Source organism: Diceros bicornis, chromosome X, assembly GCF_020826845.1.
Source record: "Diceros bicornis minor isolate mBicDic1 chromosome X, mDicBic1.mat.cur, whole genome shotgun sequence".
In the NCBI taxonomy this organism is placed as follows: domain Eukaryota; kingdom Metazoa; phylum Chordata; class Mammalia; order Perissodactyla; family Rhinocerotidae; genus Diceros; species Diceros bicornis.
In genome coordinates this window covers 43189407-43208572 of record NC_080781.1, presented here as the reverse complement: position 1 = coordinate 43208572, position 19166 = coordinate 43189407, and the positions used below count along the sequence as shown (strand labels likewise).

The 19166-nt window shown below is 41.8% G+C and overlaps 1 protein-coding gene across 3 annotated transcripts in view; it reads left to right on the top strand.

Annotated features, from left to right (window-relative positions):
• DGKK (diacylglycerol kinase kappa) overlaps window positions 1-19166 on the top strand; it is a 117897-nt gene that overhangs the window by 35875 nt on the left and 62856 nt on the right. For 2 of the 3 annotated variants that reach the window (XM_058535876.1, XM_058535874.1), the window contains exons 2-4: window positions 9630-9740; window positions 11430-11510; window positions 13504-13608. In XM_058535876.1, the coding sequence (XP_058391859.1) occupies window positions 9630-9740; window positions 11430-11510; window positions 13504-13608 (297 nt within the window). The remainder of the gene's footprint in view (window positions 1-9629; window positions 9741-11429; window positions 11511-13503; window positions 13609-19166) is intronic. The other variant, XM_058535875.1, reaches the window with a different exon arrangement.

Here is a 19166-nt window from a genome sequence, read left to right as displayed (position 1 = left end):
AGGCAGCAAGGTTATCCATAGCTTTAGGGGTTGAATGGAATCTCCTATGGGTTTGTCCCTCACTCTACCCCCAAGTCAATCCTACCCTTGAGGTGCCCTTACCTGAGACCTTGCTCCTGCTCTCACCTACCACTGGTGGGGCAGAGCAGACAAGCAGACAAGCATACACACACACACACACACACACACACACTGCGTGCACACGTCTCTCATTCCCCTACACACACTAGTGAATTAGTGCATTTCATCTTCCCTAGACCACTATTGCTGCAAGAAGCAAGCAGAAGCAACTGGTTCTAGCATCAGTTTCTGACTACTAACCTTATGATTCTTGTCAACACCACTTCATAAGCCTGAGAAAAAATAGAAGTGAAAACTCACACATCCCCTCTTTATTATCTAACCACTTCATCCCCAGAGGACCTATTAGTGAATGTATTCACAGGTCCTGTGCACGCCTTCAGATGGCTGTCTGTATGAGGCCAGTTTGACAATAAAGCAATCTTCTCAACTCCTCAAGACATGCAGTTACGTGATATGGGCTCACTGCACCCACGTTATTAGAGGCATTGAAGCCATGATTGGAAAGAGACAGATATTTTTAAAGACCAAAGCACAGAAAGCACAGATTGAGTCTTCATCACTTTGCTCTTTGAGTGAGTTGTAGCCAAATGAGCTACATATTTGCATATTTGCAACGTTCCTTTTGGCCTTAGGTTGCAAGCATTTAAAAATACCTCTAGGGGGCCAGCCCGTGCCATAGTGGTTAAGTTCAGCACGCTCCGCTTCCGTGGCCCGGGTTCGCCAGTTCGTATCCTGGGTGTGCACCTACACCACTTGTCAGCCATGCCATGGCCGCAACCCACATATAAAGTAGAGGAAAACTGGCACAGATTTTAGCTCAAGGCTAATCTCCCTCAGCAAAAGATTTAAAAAATAAAAAAAAAAATTAAAATCCTCTAAAGGCTGAAGTCCCCAGGTTTAGGAGCTTCTATACGTGATTGAGCATGTTGTTACAAAGTATCAAAATATGCAAAATATGAGATTATGACTTTCAGGCACCTCTCCAAGGAACTGTGATTTTCTTTCCTCCAAGTTTGTGAAATCATTTGCAGTACATGGTCTCCTTCAGCTAAACTAGTGAGAAATCTGCAGACATTACTGGTCCATGGTTTTCCTGCCCGGTGCAATAGTGGCCCCTGGAGGAAGAAATAAGTGGACTGAAGTGATCCCCGACTTGGATCTGACACCCAAACCAGAACATGATAACCATCATCCTGTAGATGCTTGGTATTTGGAGGAGACAGACAATAGAGTCAAACGGATCTAGGTTTAAACCCCAGCTCTGGTACTCACTGTGACTTAGAAGTAGTCATTTAACCTCTCTAAACCTCAACTTCTCTATCTCCCTCACAAGATTATTGCTGTGGGCATTAAATGAGATAATGCAAGTAAAGCAAGGGCAAATAGCAGACACTTGTAAGCCAGAAACAACTTTCTTCCTTTGGAGAGGGATGATCAAAGAGAAACTTAGAGAAGAAATTGCTGCCTTGGCTGCTTCATTGAGGACATCTCCAGAGTCAGAACAGGAACCACTGGTCTCATGCTAGGTGGTTAGGATAAAGAAGGCATGTGGCTTGGTGGTGGGACCCCAGGGCTGGAAGCAGTGGGGGTAGTGTCCCTGAGAGAAGGAACATCCACAGAATGTTAAAAGAACCTCTCCATCTTTAGTAGCTGATGGTCGGGTGAAAGGGTGGGGAAGAAGGCAGTTGGAAGCATGCTTTGTCATTCTTTGTAAATTGATAGCACGAGATAAGATAATTGGTATCCTGGCCTCTGTGATCTTGGTTAAGTTGAAGACCAGGGTCCAAAATTCCCTGGTATCTTTCCTTTAGAGACTTTGTGTGACCACAGAACTTCCTTTTCTAGGCAGCAGCAACTGCCGCTGTAGTGATAGGGGTCTTCAGCTAAGCTTCTACTTACTCTATTCCTTTCACTGGATTTCTTCTTCCAAGCTTTTGGTTATCCCAAGACTCAAAAACAATCCTCCTTCCCCCAGTTGACACCTTTAATCTTCTCTGCATTTGCAGAGCAAAGCCAACCTTCTGCAAGAAGCCTTCCCATGAGCCACTCTCCTCAAACTTCGAAAGCTCTGACCCAGCCTGTCCTCTTGATTCAACTCTTGGAGTCAAGCCATCTTTCTGCTGGTCTCCTCACATCTCTTTCCATGGTATTCTGCTGGAGTCCCCCAAATTGTGCATATGTTCCAGGAGGCACTGCCAATACAGAGCAAACTCAATGGCTGTGGTTATAGGGCCCCTTCACTCACATTCAGGAGGTCAGTGAGGATTCTCGACACTACTAAAACAGAGTGGCTGGAAGCCCAGTCCTGGTTCTGCCACTAATTTGCTGTTTGACTTGAGTAAGCATAGCCCCTCTTGGGGCCTTATTTTCAACATCTCTAACAGGGTGGGGAGGGAGAAGATTACTCATTGCTAAGGTCAAGGTTAGCTCTGAAAGTTAAAAGGCAGTTTTGTGGCAAGAGCACAAACTTTGAACTACATAGACCAAAGCTTATATCCCTACCCTGAGCCAAGTTGCTAGCGGTCCGTCATAGCAGTGAAATGGCCTGTTGAAGGCTGCACAGTTCAATGCAGCAAAACCATCATTCAAACCTGTGTGTAGGTCTGGGAGGACTCAGCTGAGCTCTGCCCCATTCTTGGCTGCTGTTAGTCCCAGGGCAATTACCAAGAGCCAGGTTACTGCTTTCTGCACTTTGTCAGCCCGGATCCAAATTGCTCACCTCCTCCCCAACCCCCAAGCAATTAGTGATCCTTACCCTTCCTAGGAAACTCCAATAATAGAAAAAGGAAAGGGAGAGAGAGCAGAGAGATTTGAGAAGACATATGTTTTTAGGCTCTATGGTCCCAGTGGACAAGTTTTAAAGTCACCACTCTTGATATTTATCTTATTAATGTTCTCACACCAGTGCAAAATGACATGTATATTCAGAGAGTCATTGTGGTATTGTTTGTAATAGAATAAGATTTTAAACCACTGTCCATCAATAGGGAACTGTTTAAATAAATCACATTACATCCATACAGTGGAATGCTATGCAATTGTAAAAAGAAATGAGATGGCTCATTATGTATCAATATTGAAAGGGCTTCATAATATATTAAGTGTAGAAAGCAAGAAATAAAACATTGTGCATAGAGTGCTATGATTTATGTGAAGAAGAAAGAATATATGTGTATATATGTGTGTGCATGTGTATAAAATATCTTTTGAATGTTATACAAAAACTAGTTAAAGGTTTTGCCTATTCAGAAAAAAAATGTAGCGTCATTCTCAACTTTCTTTTATTTCACTAACAGAGAGCAGGAACATAGATGATTCTCTATAGTTCTTCCTTAGCACAGGAAGCAGTGGGAGGAATTTGCAGCTATAGTCCTTGCAAACCTAAGCAGTAAAAAGGCCTGCTCCTCAGTGCTAGGGTGACCAACAGGTCTTGGTTTGCCCATGACTCTCCTGGTTTTAGCACTGAAAGTCATGGGAAAACTGAGACAGTTAGTCACTGTATTCCTCATCCTTCTGCTGCAGCCCTTAGGCAGCCAGGCTGCTAGTGTTGGGAAGGGAAGCTCCCGGTAGTGGGATAAGTGGAGCTGTGGCACAAGCCCCTGCGTCCACAATTCACAAGAGACTCACACTTATAGAGTGGCAGGCACATGCTCTGTGAGATATCCTAATCTAACACACAAGGAAATTGAGGATCAGGGAGGTTAAGTGATTTGCCCAAGGTCACACAGCTAGTGAGTGCTGGAGCCAGTCTGTCTGACTCCTGCCACGTCAACAGGACCCTGGCGAATGTAAAGCTTTCAGTGAAGCAGCGGGCCTGGCCTGTCTTAAAGCCTAAAGCACCCGGGGTTGCATTTTAACCAAATCAAACATTGTTGCTCTGAATCAATTTTGGCAGGCCTGTGTTAGGAAATGGCTTTCTTCTCACCACCCCTGCCCCCAAAGCAAAGAGAATAGATATTCCAGGTTTTTGGATTGAAGGAGCCCCAGGCAGAAAGCTGGCTTCCCCAGCTGTGCTCATAGTGGGAGTCTGGTTCTCACTTGAGGAGTGATAACCTACTCATTCCTCAACTTGATCCAGCCTCCTTCCCAAGAACAGCATGAGAAAGTAAAACAGAAGAGCAGCCAGCTAATAGCAGGTAGTGGTGCATGTCATGCTGCTAACCTACTTTTTGATTGGGTAGTGGTGGAATTCAATTTTGCTATGTAATAGGAGTTCCTTCTGCTACGAAAGAGTAAAAGCATCCCCCAAAGCCACATCCATCAAAAACCCACTGATCCACAGAAAAACAGCTGTAGCAGATAGTAGAAGCTTTGAGGATTTTGTAGGAGCATAGGAAAAGGTCACAGCAGCAGCTGTATTTGCCCTTTCCCAATTAAGCTGCAGGCAGGTGTTAATTATATATAGGAAATTGGGGTGCTTTACACACCCTGTTGAGGTATTTTATAGAAGATATTTTATAAATATGAGGCAAGGGAAATGCTTATCCTCATGGTTGGCAATTAATTTAGACATGCTGAGTTGGAGAGCATGGGGGAGAGAGATCACCTGTGCAAGGGTGCAGGCGCTTCTGGGAATAATGGATTTGGGGATTGGCTTATCAAAGAGGATCCAAAAGGAAACTGAAGCAGAGATTTCCAAAGCTCTAGCTTTCTCTGCAAGGGCTGCCACAGTTGAGGCAAAGACATTTTGCTTGAATGCTGTACTCAGGACCTGAATTACCTATGCTTTGATAAGTCCTGCATTCTTGGATTTGAATAAAGCCAATTGATCTCTATGGTGATTGAACTCATCACCACACTCAGTCACACTACAAAACAGCCAGCCTTGAGAGTTTAAGAGTAGAAACTGAAGTGTTATTTGGGTTTTAATGTCAGATAGAACTGGCAGGAAGGACTAGGAGGCCTGCCTGCAGTATGTTCTGGTTTAAGAAGCATCAGACGGGTCACATGGCATTTCAGTATGTACAAGAGTCCTATGACCCTTCCTAACTTCTTCCTATCTGCAGCATCACAAATATTGTTACAAGAATGTGGCAGCTTGGACCAAGAGGATTACAGGTGTGCCCCATTTAATGAAATAGCTTTGTGCCTATAAAGGTGGCCACCAAGCATAATTTCCCATATAGAATCCTGTTCTTCATTGACTTTCATAATATTACAGATGCTTCTAACAAATATTTCAGCCCTAAGATGCTACAAAATCTCAAAAATGCAAAAAAAAATTGATGATCTTATTTGAGAGGAAAAATTTCAAATGTCTTGATAATGTCTTAGAAATAAAGATATATGGGAAAGCCACTTAAAGAAACTGAAGTTCAGGGTGTCTTTCATAGGGCAGAATTGATTTAGATGCCTTTCACTACCTACTTCTCAGGGCTGCTGGGAGGATTCAATAACAAAAGTAAAAGCACTTTATCAATTGCAAGGTGCTATATACATGTGAATTCTCATTACTCTTCTAGTCAATCTTAGACAGCCACTTTCAAAAAACAGAGGTAATCCTCTCGCCCACCATGGATTACCATTTGCCTCTTAGAGGGAAGCTCATTAACAGTTTTAATATGGAGTATTCAGAGCTGTTCACAGAACATCTTTTAATTCTTAGCTATCTATGGTCTTGCCTTTCAGGACAAAGTTTGCAGGGTAGTATGTTCACTGTGTGGTGTACATACTAACTAATCAGGCACTCCCAGTTTTCTTGTCATGGGTAGATCAGTGGAAAAAGCACAGAGGCCACCAGCATTTTGTAATTGTGGGTCCTCGAGCAAAGCAATGAAAAACACCCAAGCCTCAGATTTACCGTCTGGAAATTGGAGGTAAGACTCTGCATGGTCATGGTGAGGGGGCAATGAGATGATGTTATCGGCAAGAAGCCAGGGAGCACAGTGCAAATCCTCTTAAGGGACAGGCAAGGGTTCTCCTTCCAAAGCCTCCCTTTGCAGGATGTGTTTGTGTGTTTGTTTGTTTGTTTGTTTCTTCCAACTTTTGTCTCACGTCCTTGTTTTTAGTGGCCTCAGGCAGGTAAAGGTTCATTGCATATACATATTTTATTGACTTGAGGTAACCCATCGATTGATTGATTTTTAGCTTCTGCTTGGTCAAACAGGCTTCCAAGGGACTGCTTATTGAGTTTTTAAATAAACAATGGTTTATTTAGAAATAGTGACTGGTTTAGTAGGTAAGTTTCTCCCAAAGAAGGACAGAGTTTAAAAGGAAAGGAACTGCAGGAACTTTACCTTCTCCCAACCCAGGTTTGGATATTTGTAGAAGTTCAGAGTTTATGATATAGAGCCTGTGTTTAGAACTTAAGAAACTATTGTATGCCCTTCTAACCTTTCTCCCTACTATACATAAATCACATCAACATTTATTTGAACAAAACTTGGTAATATATATCTCACATGTACAGGCTCCTCACACACAAACTCTGAACTCATACACTGCAACCTCCTCTGACGCTAGGAATCCCCACCATTCACTCACTTTGTCCTCTGGAGAAAATGACAGTAGCTATAGTTCAGAAATTGCAAACTGGTTGCCTGTGGGCCGACTTTGGCCTGCATACATGTTTTGTTTGGCCCTCACAGGTTTTCTTTAAAAAATTAATTATTGCTAACGTTTCAATATTACAAAGCTTCACACAAATTTTAGCTTGGATTGGCAACTTGTCTTGAAAAATGGAATGAGCTGGTAACACTAGTCAGCATTCAATCATAACAATCACCTAGAACTTACTAGCAACTGGGCTTGAGCTCTCCAGTTCCCCTATTAGGTCTTGTTGACTCTTCTGTTACCAGCCAGCCTTCTATTGGCATTGAGTAGAGTGCCCTATATTTAAAGCTAATGCATTCAAAGTGTCTAGTTTAATATCATGGAACAGAGAGGAGATAATTGTGATTTGGCTGGTGTACCCAATAACAGGATATATGAGCAGATAGCCACTGTCTTGGTAAAAACTTGCATTTGAACCAGAAGGTAAACATTTAGAGTAATGAACATGAAGCCCCTAATGCTCTTTCAAATGGTTCTCTGAGTTCACATAACTTTGTGTTTGTCTACATGAATTATCAGTCCCTCCCTCTCCACTCCCACTATCCATATCTTTGAGATAGGAAATGTGCCTGCAACTTCTTTAGCTGTCCCAAAGCACCTAGCAAAATGTGGAGTCCATAGTAGGAGCTCAGAAAATATGAATGAAGCACTCTATCCAATGATAGATGCACCACGAAGTCGTTCTTTTCTTTTCTTAACTGTGACAAATGCTAGGTTCGTGGAATGAGAACTGTAGGTTTTGATGATTTGCTGTATCCTCAGATTAATAGATTAATTAATTAATTAATTAATAGGTTTGCTGTATCCTTGAATGGATAACAGGATGTCATTTATTAGCAGGGCACAAGTAAGGGAGGAAAAGAGAACATTTCTTAAGTACCAGGAAGGGGAATTAAAGAGTGATCATTACTAAGGGTTGATGGAAGGAAGTAGGTGGGGAGAAGAGGCTGAATTCTACTTATTTCACTATTTCAAATCATCAGGGTAAAGGAATTTTCTGAAGGAACCAAAAGGCCCAGGGTTCTGGGAATGTTCTGGAGGAACAAATCCCGCTCCTCATCTCCCCATTACCACCTCATCCCTTATCCTACCCCTGAAAGGAACAGAAGGAGAGGAGAGTTGAAGTTAAGGGAGGCTTTACACTAAAAATGGAGGAAAGGGGAAAATATTTAGCCAAAAACTGTAAAATGACCTATAACAGGGGATACCAGATTTGACAAAATAAGAACAATAGGAGAAGCATTTAGTAACTGACAGAGTAGAATAACTTGGGAAAAGGGCAGAAATAATGGGTGTGGCTTCAGTTGTACAAAGTTTGAGCAGTTAAAATTTTGAAATTAAGTCTTTAGCTAAAAGGGGTAAATGTGACTACCTAGGTATCACGAAGACTTAGTGTGGAAGAATATATGGCATAGAAGTGAGAAGGTTAGGATAGAGAAAACGAAATCATTGAGTGTATACCATAGCCCACTTGACCAGAGGAAGGAAAGAATGATGTAATCACAATGCTTAGTTAGACAAGAGTTGTTTTCTCACTGATGACTCAATTTCAACAATTTAAATGTAATTTCTCACTCTCCCTGCCATCTTCCCCCTTCCCATGAGATCTTATTTTTCTCTTTGTCTTGACTCTTTGGTACCATTCTTTTGTAAGCATCTCAAGGTTGGTACAATAAAATTGAAACTTCCATAAGTTATCAAGAGGACTCAGGTAAACTTTGATTGCTCATGAACTGACTTTTCAATTGACACAGAGGTTCTGTCCATTAGTACTATCTTATTGGTTAGAGAATTGAACAGACAGTGTAATAGGCGTGTATATATTTGGGAGAATGGGAGTAGCAAAGGATTGTTTAGATCGGAGTCCCAAACTCAAATGCCTGCTGGAGTCAGGCATCCCATCTGAAGGGAGCAGCTGCTACTTCATTCCAGCAGATTGTTAGCCACTGTTACCAGATGTTCTGATTTTTTTAAACAAACAGGAAACTTGGATTTTTATATGAAATCTTTTGCCTTTTAAATATTATCAACTAATTAACTAATTAAAAACTTGGAAAAACACTAGGTGGGCCAAACAAAACACTTCCACAACCACCCAATGGTGGATTCTAATTTAGATGATGGATGGAATTCATGGTAGAGCCTTGATTTGGTGACTTAAATTAAGTCTGGCTCTTTGTCCAGTTATTATGGGCTTGTTTCCAGCTTGGCGGGTGTGAGTACTTCTCCTAAATGGCAGTCTTGCATGTTGGTTTGTATCCTATAAATGTAACTGAAAACTTCCTCGGTTCTCCATGGTAAAAATGGTAAGTAGACTCTATGCTTGGTAAGAATCAGTCTGTTCAACAAGTAACTGAAAAATCAGTGGTCAGACTATGAGATATGTAAAGAAAATAATCAGAAGGCAGTTCCTTTTTGGTGCCCTTTTTGCTGTCTCACCAGATCACGAATCCTTTGAAGGCCATGGTAAAGACTCTGGATTTGATTCTAAAAGTGTTGGGAAGCTATTGGAGGCTTATGAGAAGGGAAGGGACATGATCCAACTTAACATTCTAAAAGGAGCACTCTAAAAGAGCTGATAGGAAGGCCCTGTCTAGGGCTACAACCTGGAGACTTCCAGAAAATCTGCCTTTACTGAACTCAGCCCCTTCCCCTACCACTTGTTCTTTCCTAGGAATGCTGTTCTTATATTTATGTGTTCATGTCCCTCCTTCCCACATCCTACCCACAAATGGAGATGTTCTCCATGGTTCTTAGGCCATGTATCCTAAGAAACTTAGAGCCTGTTTCATCCTGAATGTGTTATCCAAGGATAACTAATGCCTTTTCTGATTGAACTAACTTTCTTGTATTCTTGCCTGGCCCTCAGGCCATTTCTCAGATATGTGACAGAAAGAGAGCCTTCCAGATGTCTGATCTTCTCGACTGAGAGGACAAGTGAAATGGTCTTACAAACTGATCTAATTACTCAGTGCTATGCTTCTATCTTTCAGAAAATACTGAAAGAAGGACCTCTGCTGAAGAACTGTAACTCCTTCAAGAGATGGAAGCTTAGATATTTTCTGGTTCGAGGACAAAGGCTCTGCTTTGCACACCATCCTGCAGTAAGAGAACATATAAGAGAATGTCAATTGGGTTAGTGGGTGGGTGCCAGGAAATGTTTTATGGAGATATGGGTCAATAGGTAAAGACAGGTTGGCAAACATTAAGGTGGAAATTGAAGCCTTCTATTCTTCCTTTAACTTGTTCTTTTAGGCCAAAGACACTTTTCTCTCCCTTCCCCTTTCTTTTTCCTTTCCCTTTCACAGATTCCTCAATTAGCTTCTACACCCAGAACCAACTACATGATTTGCAGGGCCCAGTACAAAATGAAAATGCAGGGCTCTTTATTCAAAAAGCAAGGAAAAAGTGCCATTAAAGATACTAAAATATAAAACAATTATTTGTCATAGCATCTTTTATTTGCCATTAAATGTCATTCTAAGTATAGAAAACATAAAATGTTCAGTTATTAGCAATTTTGCCATTCATCTGTACACTGTACAATGCCAGTTTTAAAAGCAAATATAAGAGCATTTAACTCATGTGAAAAACCACCAAAATTATGTAATTTGTATCTAGTAGCTCATACGTGCATATATATTTTGTTCTCACCTGTACAAAAACTGCACAAAACTAGCCTCACTGTTTTTATGCACATCTTGATACTTACACATTCTACCAACACTCTCTGACTGAAAGGAAAAGGAAACTATGGGTTGCCCTATCTTTCCCTTTCCTCCAACATTATCATTTTCAGCATAAATGATTGGGTGATACAGGGAAGTAACATAAATAAGAAAGAATACAATAGGGTTTCTTGGTTGTTCATGTTTCTTAGAACACCATTGCTTTTTTCCTGTCATTGAAGCAAGTTCTGTTTCCAACAGAAAGTGTGGTCTCTCAGGGCTGTCAGCTCCCTTACTTACTCAGTCATAGATGTAACATATTTACCTTGTACTTGCTTTGAGTCTCACTGAACTCCCACACATCATGAGTCCACTGGAATTCTATGGTCATGGGCATCACGAATGTAAATGGAGTGACAAGACATGAGGCGGACATGCATACTATGCATATCTCCTCTGCTCATGTTCATGATCTATTGTCCCACTGGACTTCGTTTGCAAAACATATTTTTAAAGATAAGATTATTAAGAATTTCAAGATTGCAACAGCAGAGCATTAAAGCAAGTGTGGGGCCCTTCTGAACATGGGGCCCTGTATGACTGCACAGGTTGCATACTAGTGAAGCTAGTGCTGTCTGTATCCATAGTACTGATTTCCTGCTGCTGGCTGGATGTTACCTATTATAGCTAGTGTATAAGGAGACACAGGCCTCAAACTGGACGGGGCTAGTAACAAAGTCAAAGGCTGCTGCTGGCCAATAAAATAGGAATTAATACCTCCTATCTGCTTCATTAGGCCCCTAGCTAGACCACATCCCATTATCTTCTCCAGCATAAATCTTTAGTTTTGAATAATTCTGAACTACCCAAGCCTTCCTCTAAGTCTACATAGTTGTGGGAAGAGTTGTGTTTTGGTTTAGTTTGGTTTGGTTTTTGTTTGTCACATGATATATCAACAAAAATCACGATGCTAAATAAATCCCAGCACTCAAGTCAAAGAAATGATTGGATCACGACTGCCAAAAATGCCTATTAGTGTGCATGTGTGTGTATGTTTACCTTTAGTGTCTCTTTGCCTCATTAACCAGACGGTTTCTTTACTCTCTCCCTCTTATATCTTTCTAGTTTGCACGCTTTGAAACAATTGATCTGTCTCAGGTCGCCTTGGCAGAAAGCAGCTGTAGAAACCTTTACCACAGTTTTTGTGTACGTAAGATTGGGAGTGACTGAATGGGCAGGGGTGGGAGCTAGCTGGGAAGAGGAGTTGCCATACCCACACATTGTCTCTTTGGAGTTCAGCTTTCCCAAGTCTCTTTTGATTCCAAAGTGTGTCTAGAAATCTACTTAAAGTAGCATTGCAAATGAGTGCTGAAGATTATTCATGTAAACATTTTCTACCAGCCCAATGATGGGGGAGAAAAGTGATGGCCCTGTTCCTTATTGCCAGCCTGATATAAAGCTAAACTGATTTCGGGGTTGGGGGAGTGACTATTACAAAAATCAATCCTGCTGGTGAAGGTGATTTAGATGAGTATCATTTGAAGGCTTTCAAGAGACTGCTAATATGTTGTAGAAAATTTCAGGATAATTGAGCTGCATGATCTTCTTTCCTTTGATGAGATAGATAAGAACTTAAATCCAAAACAAAAGCTACCCTATGCTGATATTACTGATGAGACTACCTCAAAGAAAGCATAAGATTTTCTAGGACAGTATTCAAGGGCTTGGCACTACTGAAATGTCATAAGGCTTTGGTCATTCAGGTGAATCCAGACCAGAAAGCTCACTGAAAAATAGCAAGTCCATTGGCCCAGGAATTCCCCTACCCATCTCCTCCCAGAACTGTCTTCTCCCAGCCTCAGTGGTGGGTTATGGAGACTGGAGTTCCTCTTCAGGCAGGTGCAGGGTGGTACTTAGCAGACTAAAGAGCTACAGGCCTAATACCCTGCTTCTGTGGCTGGTCCACCTTCCATTCTCCTTTGAAAGGAGAGCAGCTGATTATAAAAGGGGTGCTCTACTCTCATTTCTCTCTCATTACATCACACTGACCTAGGGTAAAACTGAGGGTTCTATTGACACAGTCCCAAAAAGCTTAACCTTTGGGTGATGAGCATACAGGCTAATGTTTTTGGTCTCCATTCTACAAAGAAGTCCCAAGGGCTAGGTTGCCCCTTAGCCTAATTACAACTCAGAGGTACTGTTCATCAGCCCCACATAATAATGGGTTTGGACCAAAGGAGTGGCTGTTATCACAATTCCCATTAGTTTCTATTCCCATCTATCACAGAATCATTCTGTGCTACATGCAAAAGGAGAAAGAAATTTCTTGTTGGTGTGGTGAGCTCTAGCTCCAAGATTTGGGGGGCTGATAGTAAAGGCAAGTAGGACCATTGAAGCAATGACTGATGCTATAGCTATCCATGTTTCCTCCTGCCTTCTGGGAAAAGATCAAGTCCTGACCATGGTCTACTTCTGCTAGACCCTCAGCATGGCTTTTTCATTATTCCTGCCTGGGTTCTTGCACCAAGCAGGGTTAAGAGAGACAACGGTAAAATTCTCTTCATGTTGTCCCTGACCATAAGAAAGAAAGAAACTGGATTTTTAGATTCCTCACTCCATTCTCACTCTCCCCCAACCAGAAAGAGGCACACCCTGATGAAGCATATACTCTGTTACCATTTTTAAGTAGACAGAGTAGCAGAAAGCAAGTAGGATTTTCAGGCAACCTCACTTGAGTAATAGGTGAGTACATGGCTTAGTGTTTAAGAGCATATATTCTGAAGCCAAAGAATCTGGATCTTAATTCTGGATTAGCTTTTTACCTGCTAGGTGACCCTGGGCAAGTCATTTTACTCCCTTTGCCTTTGTTTTCCTGACTATGAAGTGAGAAAAATAATAATGCCCATCTTATGGGGTTGTAATGAAGATTAAAATATAATAATACACATAAAGTGCAATAGAACCATGTCTGGCATATATTAAGAGCAATTAAAGTGTTATTTATTACTATTATCATTTTTATTATTTTGGGTGGGTATCCAAGGAGCTGCGAGTGGCTCTGGGAACTTCTGTCTTATATTTAAGAAGTGGCTTGGGTTGTGCTTGGTAGACCTGTCTAGTTTTCTGGAGACTTCACAGGCTCTGTTTGGGGGCAAAGTTGTGGATTGGGAAGCAGCTAATAATGGGACTTTTTGTTTAGGTGATCACACCACAACGAAAAGTTACCCTGGCTGCACCCAACCGGAAAGACATGGAAGAATGGATTAACGTCATAAAAACCGTCCAACAGGGAGAAATTCGTAAGGTAAGGGAAATAGTAGAGAATCCACACAACTCTCGGGAGTAAACCCTTAATTGATTGCATTAGTTAAGCCACCTTTCAAACAAGGAAATAATCATATGGAAGCAGAGACCATCTGGTCAGGAATTATAGATGAATATCATTAGGAAACCTGTTTAGAACTATTTATAAATAGGAGTAATTCACTTAGATTCAGACCTTGGTAAGTATGTGGTTTAGATACCTCTGCACACGTCCACTTGATATATGTATGTCACTGTATGTCCAATGGACGAGGCACTTAAGATGTATGTAAGCAACTAATTTAGATGTTCTTATGTTAGCAAAGCTGCAATCAGCAGTCTTGACTTGGGTCTTCTGAGTGACTGCAGTAACAGCTAAGGAAACTGAGGCTCACAAAGGAGAAGGAACCAGACCAAGATGAAATAACTATTCAGTAGCAAAGCCAGGATTTGGACCCAGGCTGTGTGACTCCAAAGCCTATGTCCTTAACTGCTATGCAATTCTACCCCTCTGTTCACTGTCTACCACAAAAGAAACGTAGAAGGAAGAACAAGGAGCAGTCCTCCCCAAAACTTAGCAGGGTTCTTTTTCTCCTTAGCAATACCAAAACCCTGGCCACTGCTCCTTGCAACAAATGATGCCACCATTTATACTTGGGGCTGTGCCTTCGGCCCACTGTTCTGTAGACCTACCACAGTTCGAAGTTATGTAAGTTTCAAGAGGAAGGGATATTTGTTATTTATTTACTTAAAGCAATGTCTGGCACATAATAAAGGCTCAATAAATATTTATTGAATGAATAAATGAATATAAGGCTAATCTTGGAGCCAAGGTTTAGAAAGGGAATGATACATGGTTCATCCCAAAGCAAAGTTCTGCTGTGAAGGTCTTGGAGATAAAGGGGAAGATGAATCCACCCTCAAAAAGAAGCCAATATCTTAAATAATTAGCAAAGCGTGGAGGATTCTCTTGGGCATTTGAGATGGAGCAATGTAGAATATGGTTTGGTAATAATGGGTTTTAGAAGTGAAAACAATGCCATGGAGAAAAACCATCTGTCCTCACTCCCCTAGGACTTCTCAGGCTTTTGACCACTTAGTTTTACAACTATACATTTTGCTACTTATGGTTATGAGTACATGATGAGTTGACTGAACTGGGGCCAAGGTACCTCTCCACATATCATTAAGGCCTCTCTCTCCCAGGCCCACATTGTATATGCTTAATTGAGAGTTTTTTTGCTTAGAATCTGATGATGGTCTTTACATGACTTAGCACTCAGCATTTCACTCCTTTGTTATTTTCTTCTTCCTTTCCTGATGAGGAAGCACATCCTGTCCCTCCCGCCTACCCGCAGTGAGACTGCTATGGCACAGCATTAGATGTAGCCATAAAAAGTTGTGGTTTACATCCTCCTTTCAGTCCTCATCCCTGTAGACCCATCCCTTTCCTTCCCGTGGCTTACCTCTATCCAAACTGGAACACTCCTCATGAATCACACATTTTCAATTTGGCATAAAAGGTCACATAGGATATTTTGAATTTTAATTATTAGTCCAGGAATGCAAAATCTTCTAAAGTCATCACAGCATTGATGTGCCATTCCTAACTCAATTGAATTAAACACCTTAGTGTTGACTACTCATCACAAATTAGAAAGGAAAGAAAAATAATCTGCCTGTTTACTCTCTTGGAGAAGTTGTGAATTTCAAGTTGTAATCACAACCTCTGTGGAGCTGCTCTAGGGACCTAAATCTATTAAGGAACACTTTTAGCTGATAGTTAAATGTCTCACCACGAGCATCTTAGCAATACATCTCGCTTGAGGCTTAAAGAGTCAAATATGCTTTCTCTCATATGTATCTTATCTTTAATGGTCTCTTCTATCCTCTGTCACCACCGATACCTGACGGGGCCAAGGAAGATTAATCATGGACTTAGCGCTCTATTAAAGTCGCTACAGGGCCAGCCCTGTGGCTTGGTGGTTAAGTGCGCGCGCTGCAATGCTGGTGGCCCGGGTTCGGATCCCGGGTGCGCATCGAGGCACCACTTCTCCGTCCATCCTGAGGCCGAGTCCCACGTACAGCAACTAGAAGGATGTGCAGCTATGACATACAACTATCTACTGGGGCTTTGGGGGGAAAAATAAAATAAATAAAATCTTTAAAGTCGCTACAAAGTAATTGGATAACCTATTGGAAACTAGTCAGTACATGTCAATAAGTGAGCCCCCACTGTTCCATAGAGAGTTGAAAAGAAGGTGTAGCCTTGGCTCCTGGCCTCAATAAGGTTTTTAGGTAGTTGTGGAGACAAGATATACACAAAAGAAAGAGTAATGACAGTACTTGAGATAAATAACAGCTTTCATAGATGTTACAAGGCAGTGCATGATTGATTGCCAAATGAAGGAAACAGACAGTAAAGTGGTATGGGAGTTCAGAGGGGGAAGAGAGAAGTGTGGGCTAGAGTCCACTGGGAAGAGTTAATAGAGGAGAGATTTGAGACTGACTTTGAAATATGATTAGGATTTTATTGGTGGTAGGGGATTAGGGACAGGGGTAAGTCCTGAGCAAGGAAATTGGTATAAGCACAAGCTGAATAACATAAAAACAGAAACTTTTTGGAATAGAGTGAAAGGAGGACTGCATTTGACCAGAAGAGTTTGGGAAAGTGAGTTAAAGAAGCGTGTCTGGAGAGGTAAGTTGGGCCTGATTGTGGAGGATTATCAATGCCAGGATAAAGAGTGGGGAAGAATTGCAATATGATCAAGTTCAGTTTAAGGATGGATTGGAAAAGGAATAGAGTTTATCAAAGGGATACTTTAGAAATACAAGCTGGATTAGATAAGGGAAAAACTGGAGGCCAGAAGATCATAGAATAGACTATAGATTAATTCAGGCAAGACAAAGTTAAGCCCCAAAATGAGGATAGAAAAGGAAGACAAGTAGTAGATACTGAGTTGAGGGTAGGAGAGAACCTAAATATATGAAAGAGGCAAAGGAGAGAGAGGAGTCATAGGCAGATGAAAGGTTTGAGCCTGAGAGACTTAAAGAATAAAAAGGAGAAAATTGGAAATAGGAGCTGCTTGGAAGACTAGATTAAAAGATTAGCTTTTTCTAATGACTTGCCATGAAACCATTGACTATGGAAACAGGAATGGACCTTAAAAGTCATCTAGACTCCAGATTCTAGATTCTAAAGCATCTTTAGATAAAGTCATGTAGCCTTTATAGTCATGCATCACTTAACAACGGGGATACAGTCTGAGAAATACATCATTAGGCAATTTTGTCATTGTGCGAACATCATGGAGTATACTTACACAAACCTACATGGTATAGCCTCCTACACACCTGGCCTATATGGTACAAATCTGATGGGACCACCTTGCATGTGCAGTCTATTGTAGACCAAAACATCATTATGTGGTGCATGACTATATTTCAATGATTCCGAAGATGGGGAACTAAGTTTTTTGCAAAAGAGTCCATTCAATGTCCCTAAAGCTCTAAATTTTAGAAAGTTTTTTCTTAGTCTTTGTCCTAGTAGAAGAACTTTCTAACGTTCAGTGTGAGCTGCAACAATGGCATCAGCTGCCTCTTGAGGTAGAAAGCTCCCTGTCATTGCAAGTATTTAAAGCAAACTATTTAAACAACTGCTTCTGAGAATATTGTATAGAAAATTAATTTTTCATAGTGACATCAGCAAGATGGCAGACTAGGAGGTCCCAATGCTCATCCCCTCCCCGACAAAAACAATAAAAACAACAAATAAACAACTACATGCCAAGTAGAATAGCTCTGGGAGATCTCCAGAGTACAATAGAGAGGCTGCAGAAACTATGGAGAACAGAAACAGAATAGCCACATAGAAAAGCATAGTTAGCAGTTTATCTGAATTGCCCCATCCCCTAGTCTGGCAGAGCTTGGGGCCAAGAGGAATCCCCTTGACCTGACCTTCCCCCATAAGGGAAAAGGAGAGCAGGAGAACTCCAACAGCCCTTGTCAATGCCGTGGACACACGCAGCTTTCACCATGGAGGTGCCCTACAGTCTTCATTAGTGCTGAATCCAACTGATGGAGCTGCCTGGAGCCCATGCTGCTATGACCCCCCCACCACAAAAGAGCTGCTGTAGCACCCCTCCAGAGAAGCTGCCACTGTTGCACCCTCACTGGAGAAGTGCTACTGCCTGCCCCCCCACCAAAGGTGCTGTCACTGCATCCTGCTCCCCCCAGCCAGAGCCACAACCCGCCTTCTGCAACCATGCACACACCCTGGACCCCAGCTCCATGGCTATTCAGCACACCCCCATGCCTCAAACACTAGGGCCACCATTGTGATGAATGAACCTGTGTCTCAGTCCCAGGTCCTGAAGTTGCTCTAGATGCCCCCAAGCTCCAACCCTGGAACCATGGCTACTCTGCAGGTGTCCACACCCCAGATACCAATGTCATTGCCACCACAAATGCATTTGTGCCCCTGATCCTGGCACCACTGCTACCACATGTGTGCCCACATGGTGGACCCAGCAACAAGAGGGATGCCCTTGGCAATGACTTTCCCCTGTGGAGGAAAAGGAGGATAGGAGGACCAAGCAGCCTTCACCAACAAGGAACCCAACAGCATTTACCACCACTGTGGAAACCTACAGCTTTGGCCACTGAGGTCCCCTGCAGTCTTTGCCAGCACTGACCTCAGCTGATGAAGCTCCACAGAGACTATGCTGTTGTGCCCTCCCTGAAGCCAGAACTGCTAACTAAACACCATAGAGCTGGAGCTGCCACATCCAATCCAGTTGACACCCTCACATCTACCTATAGGTAAAAGTCTTTACCCCCGAGGACAATCCACAAAGTCTGGAAGAGGTAACTGCTCCCTAAAATATGCAGACATCAACACAAGGCTACCAGAAACACAAATAATTAAGGAAATATGACACCACAAAAGAATTATAATAATTTTATAGTGGAACAACAAAAGACCCCGAATAGCTAAAGGAATCCTGAGAAAAAAGAACAAAGCTGGAGGTATCACACTCCCTGATTTCAAAATATACTACAAAGCTATAGTAACCAAAACAACATGGTACTGGCACAAAAACAGACACACAGATCAATGGAATAGAATTGAAAGCTCAGAAAAAAACCCACACATCTATGGACAGCTAATCTTTGACAAAGGAGCCAACAACATACAATGGGGAAAAGAAAGTCTCTTCAACAAATGGTGTTGGGAAAACAGGATAGCCACATGCAAAAATTTGAAAGTAGACCCTTACCTTACACCATACACAAAAATTAACTCCAAATGGATTAAGGACTTGAATGTAAGACCTGAAACTATGAAACTTCTAGAAGAAAACATAGGCAGTACGCTCTTCGACATCGGTCTTAGCAACATCTTTTCAAGCACCATGTCTGACCAGGCAAGAGAAACAATAGAAAAAACAAACAAATGGGACTACATCAAACTAAAAAGCTTCTGCACAGCAAAGGAAACCATCAACAAAACGAAAAGACAACCTAACAATTGGGAGAAGATATTTGCAAACCATACAT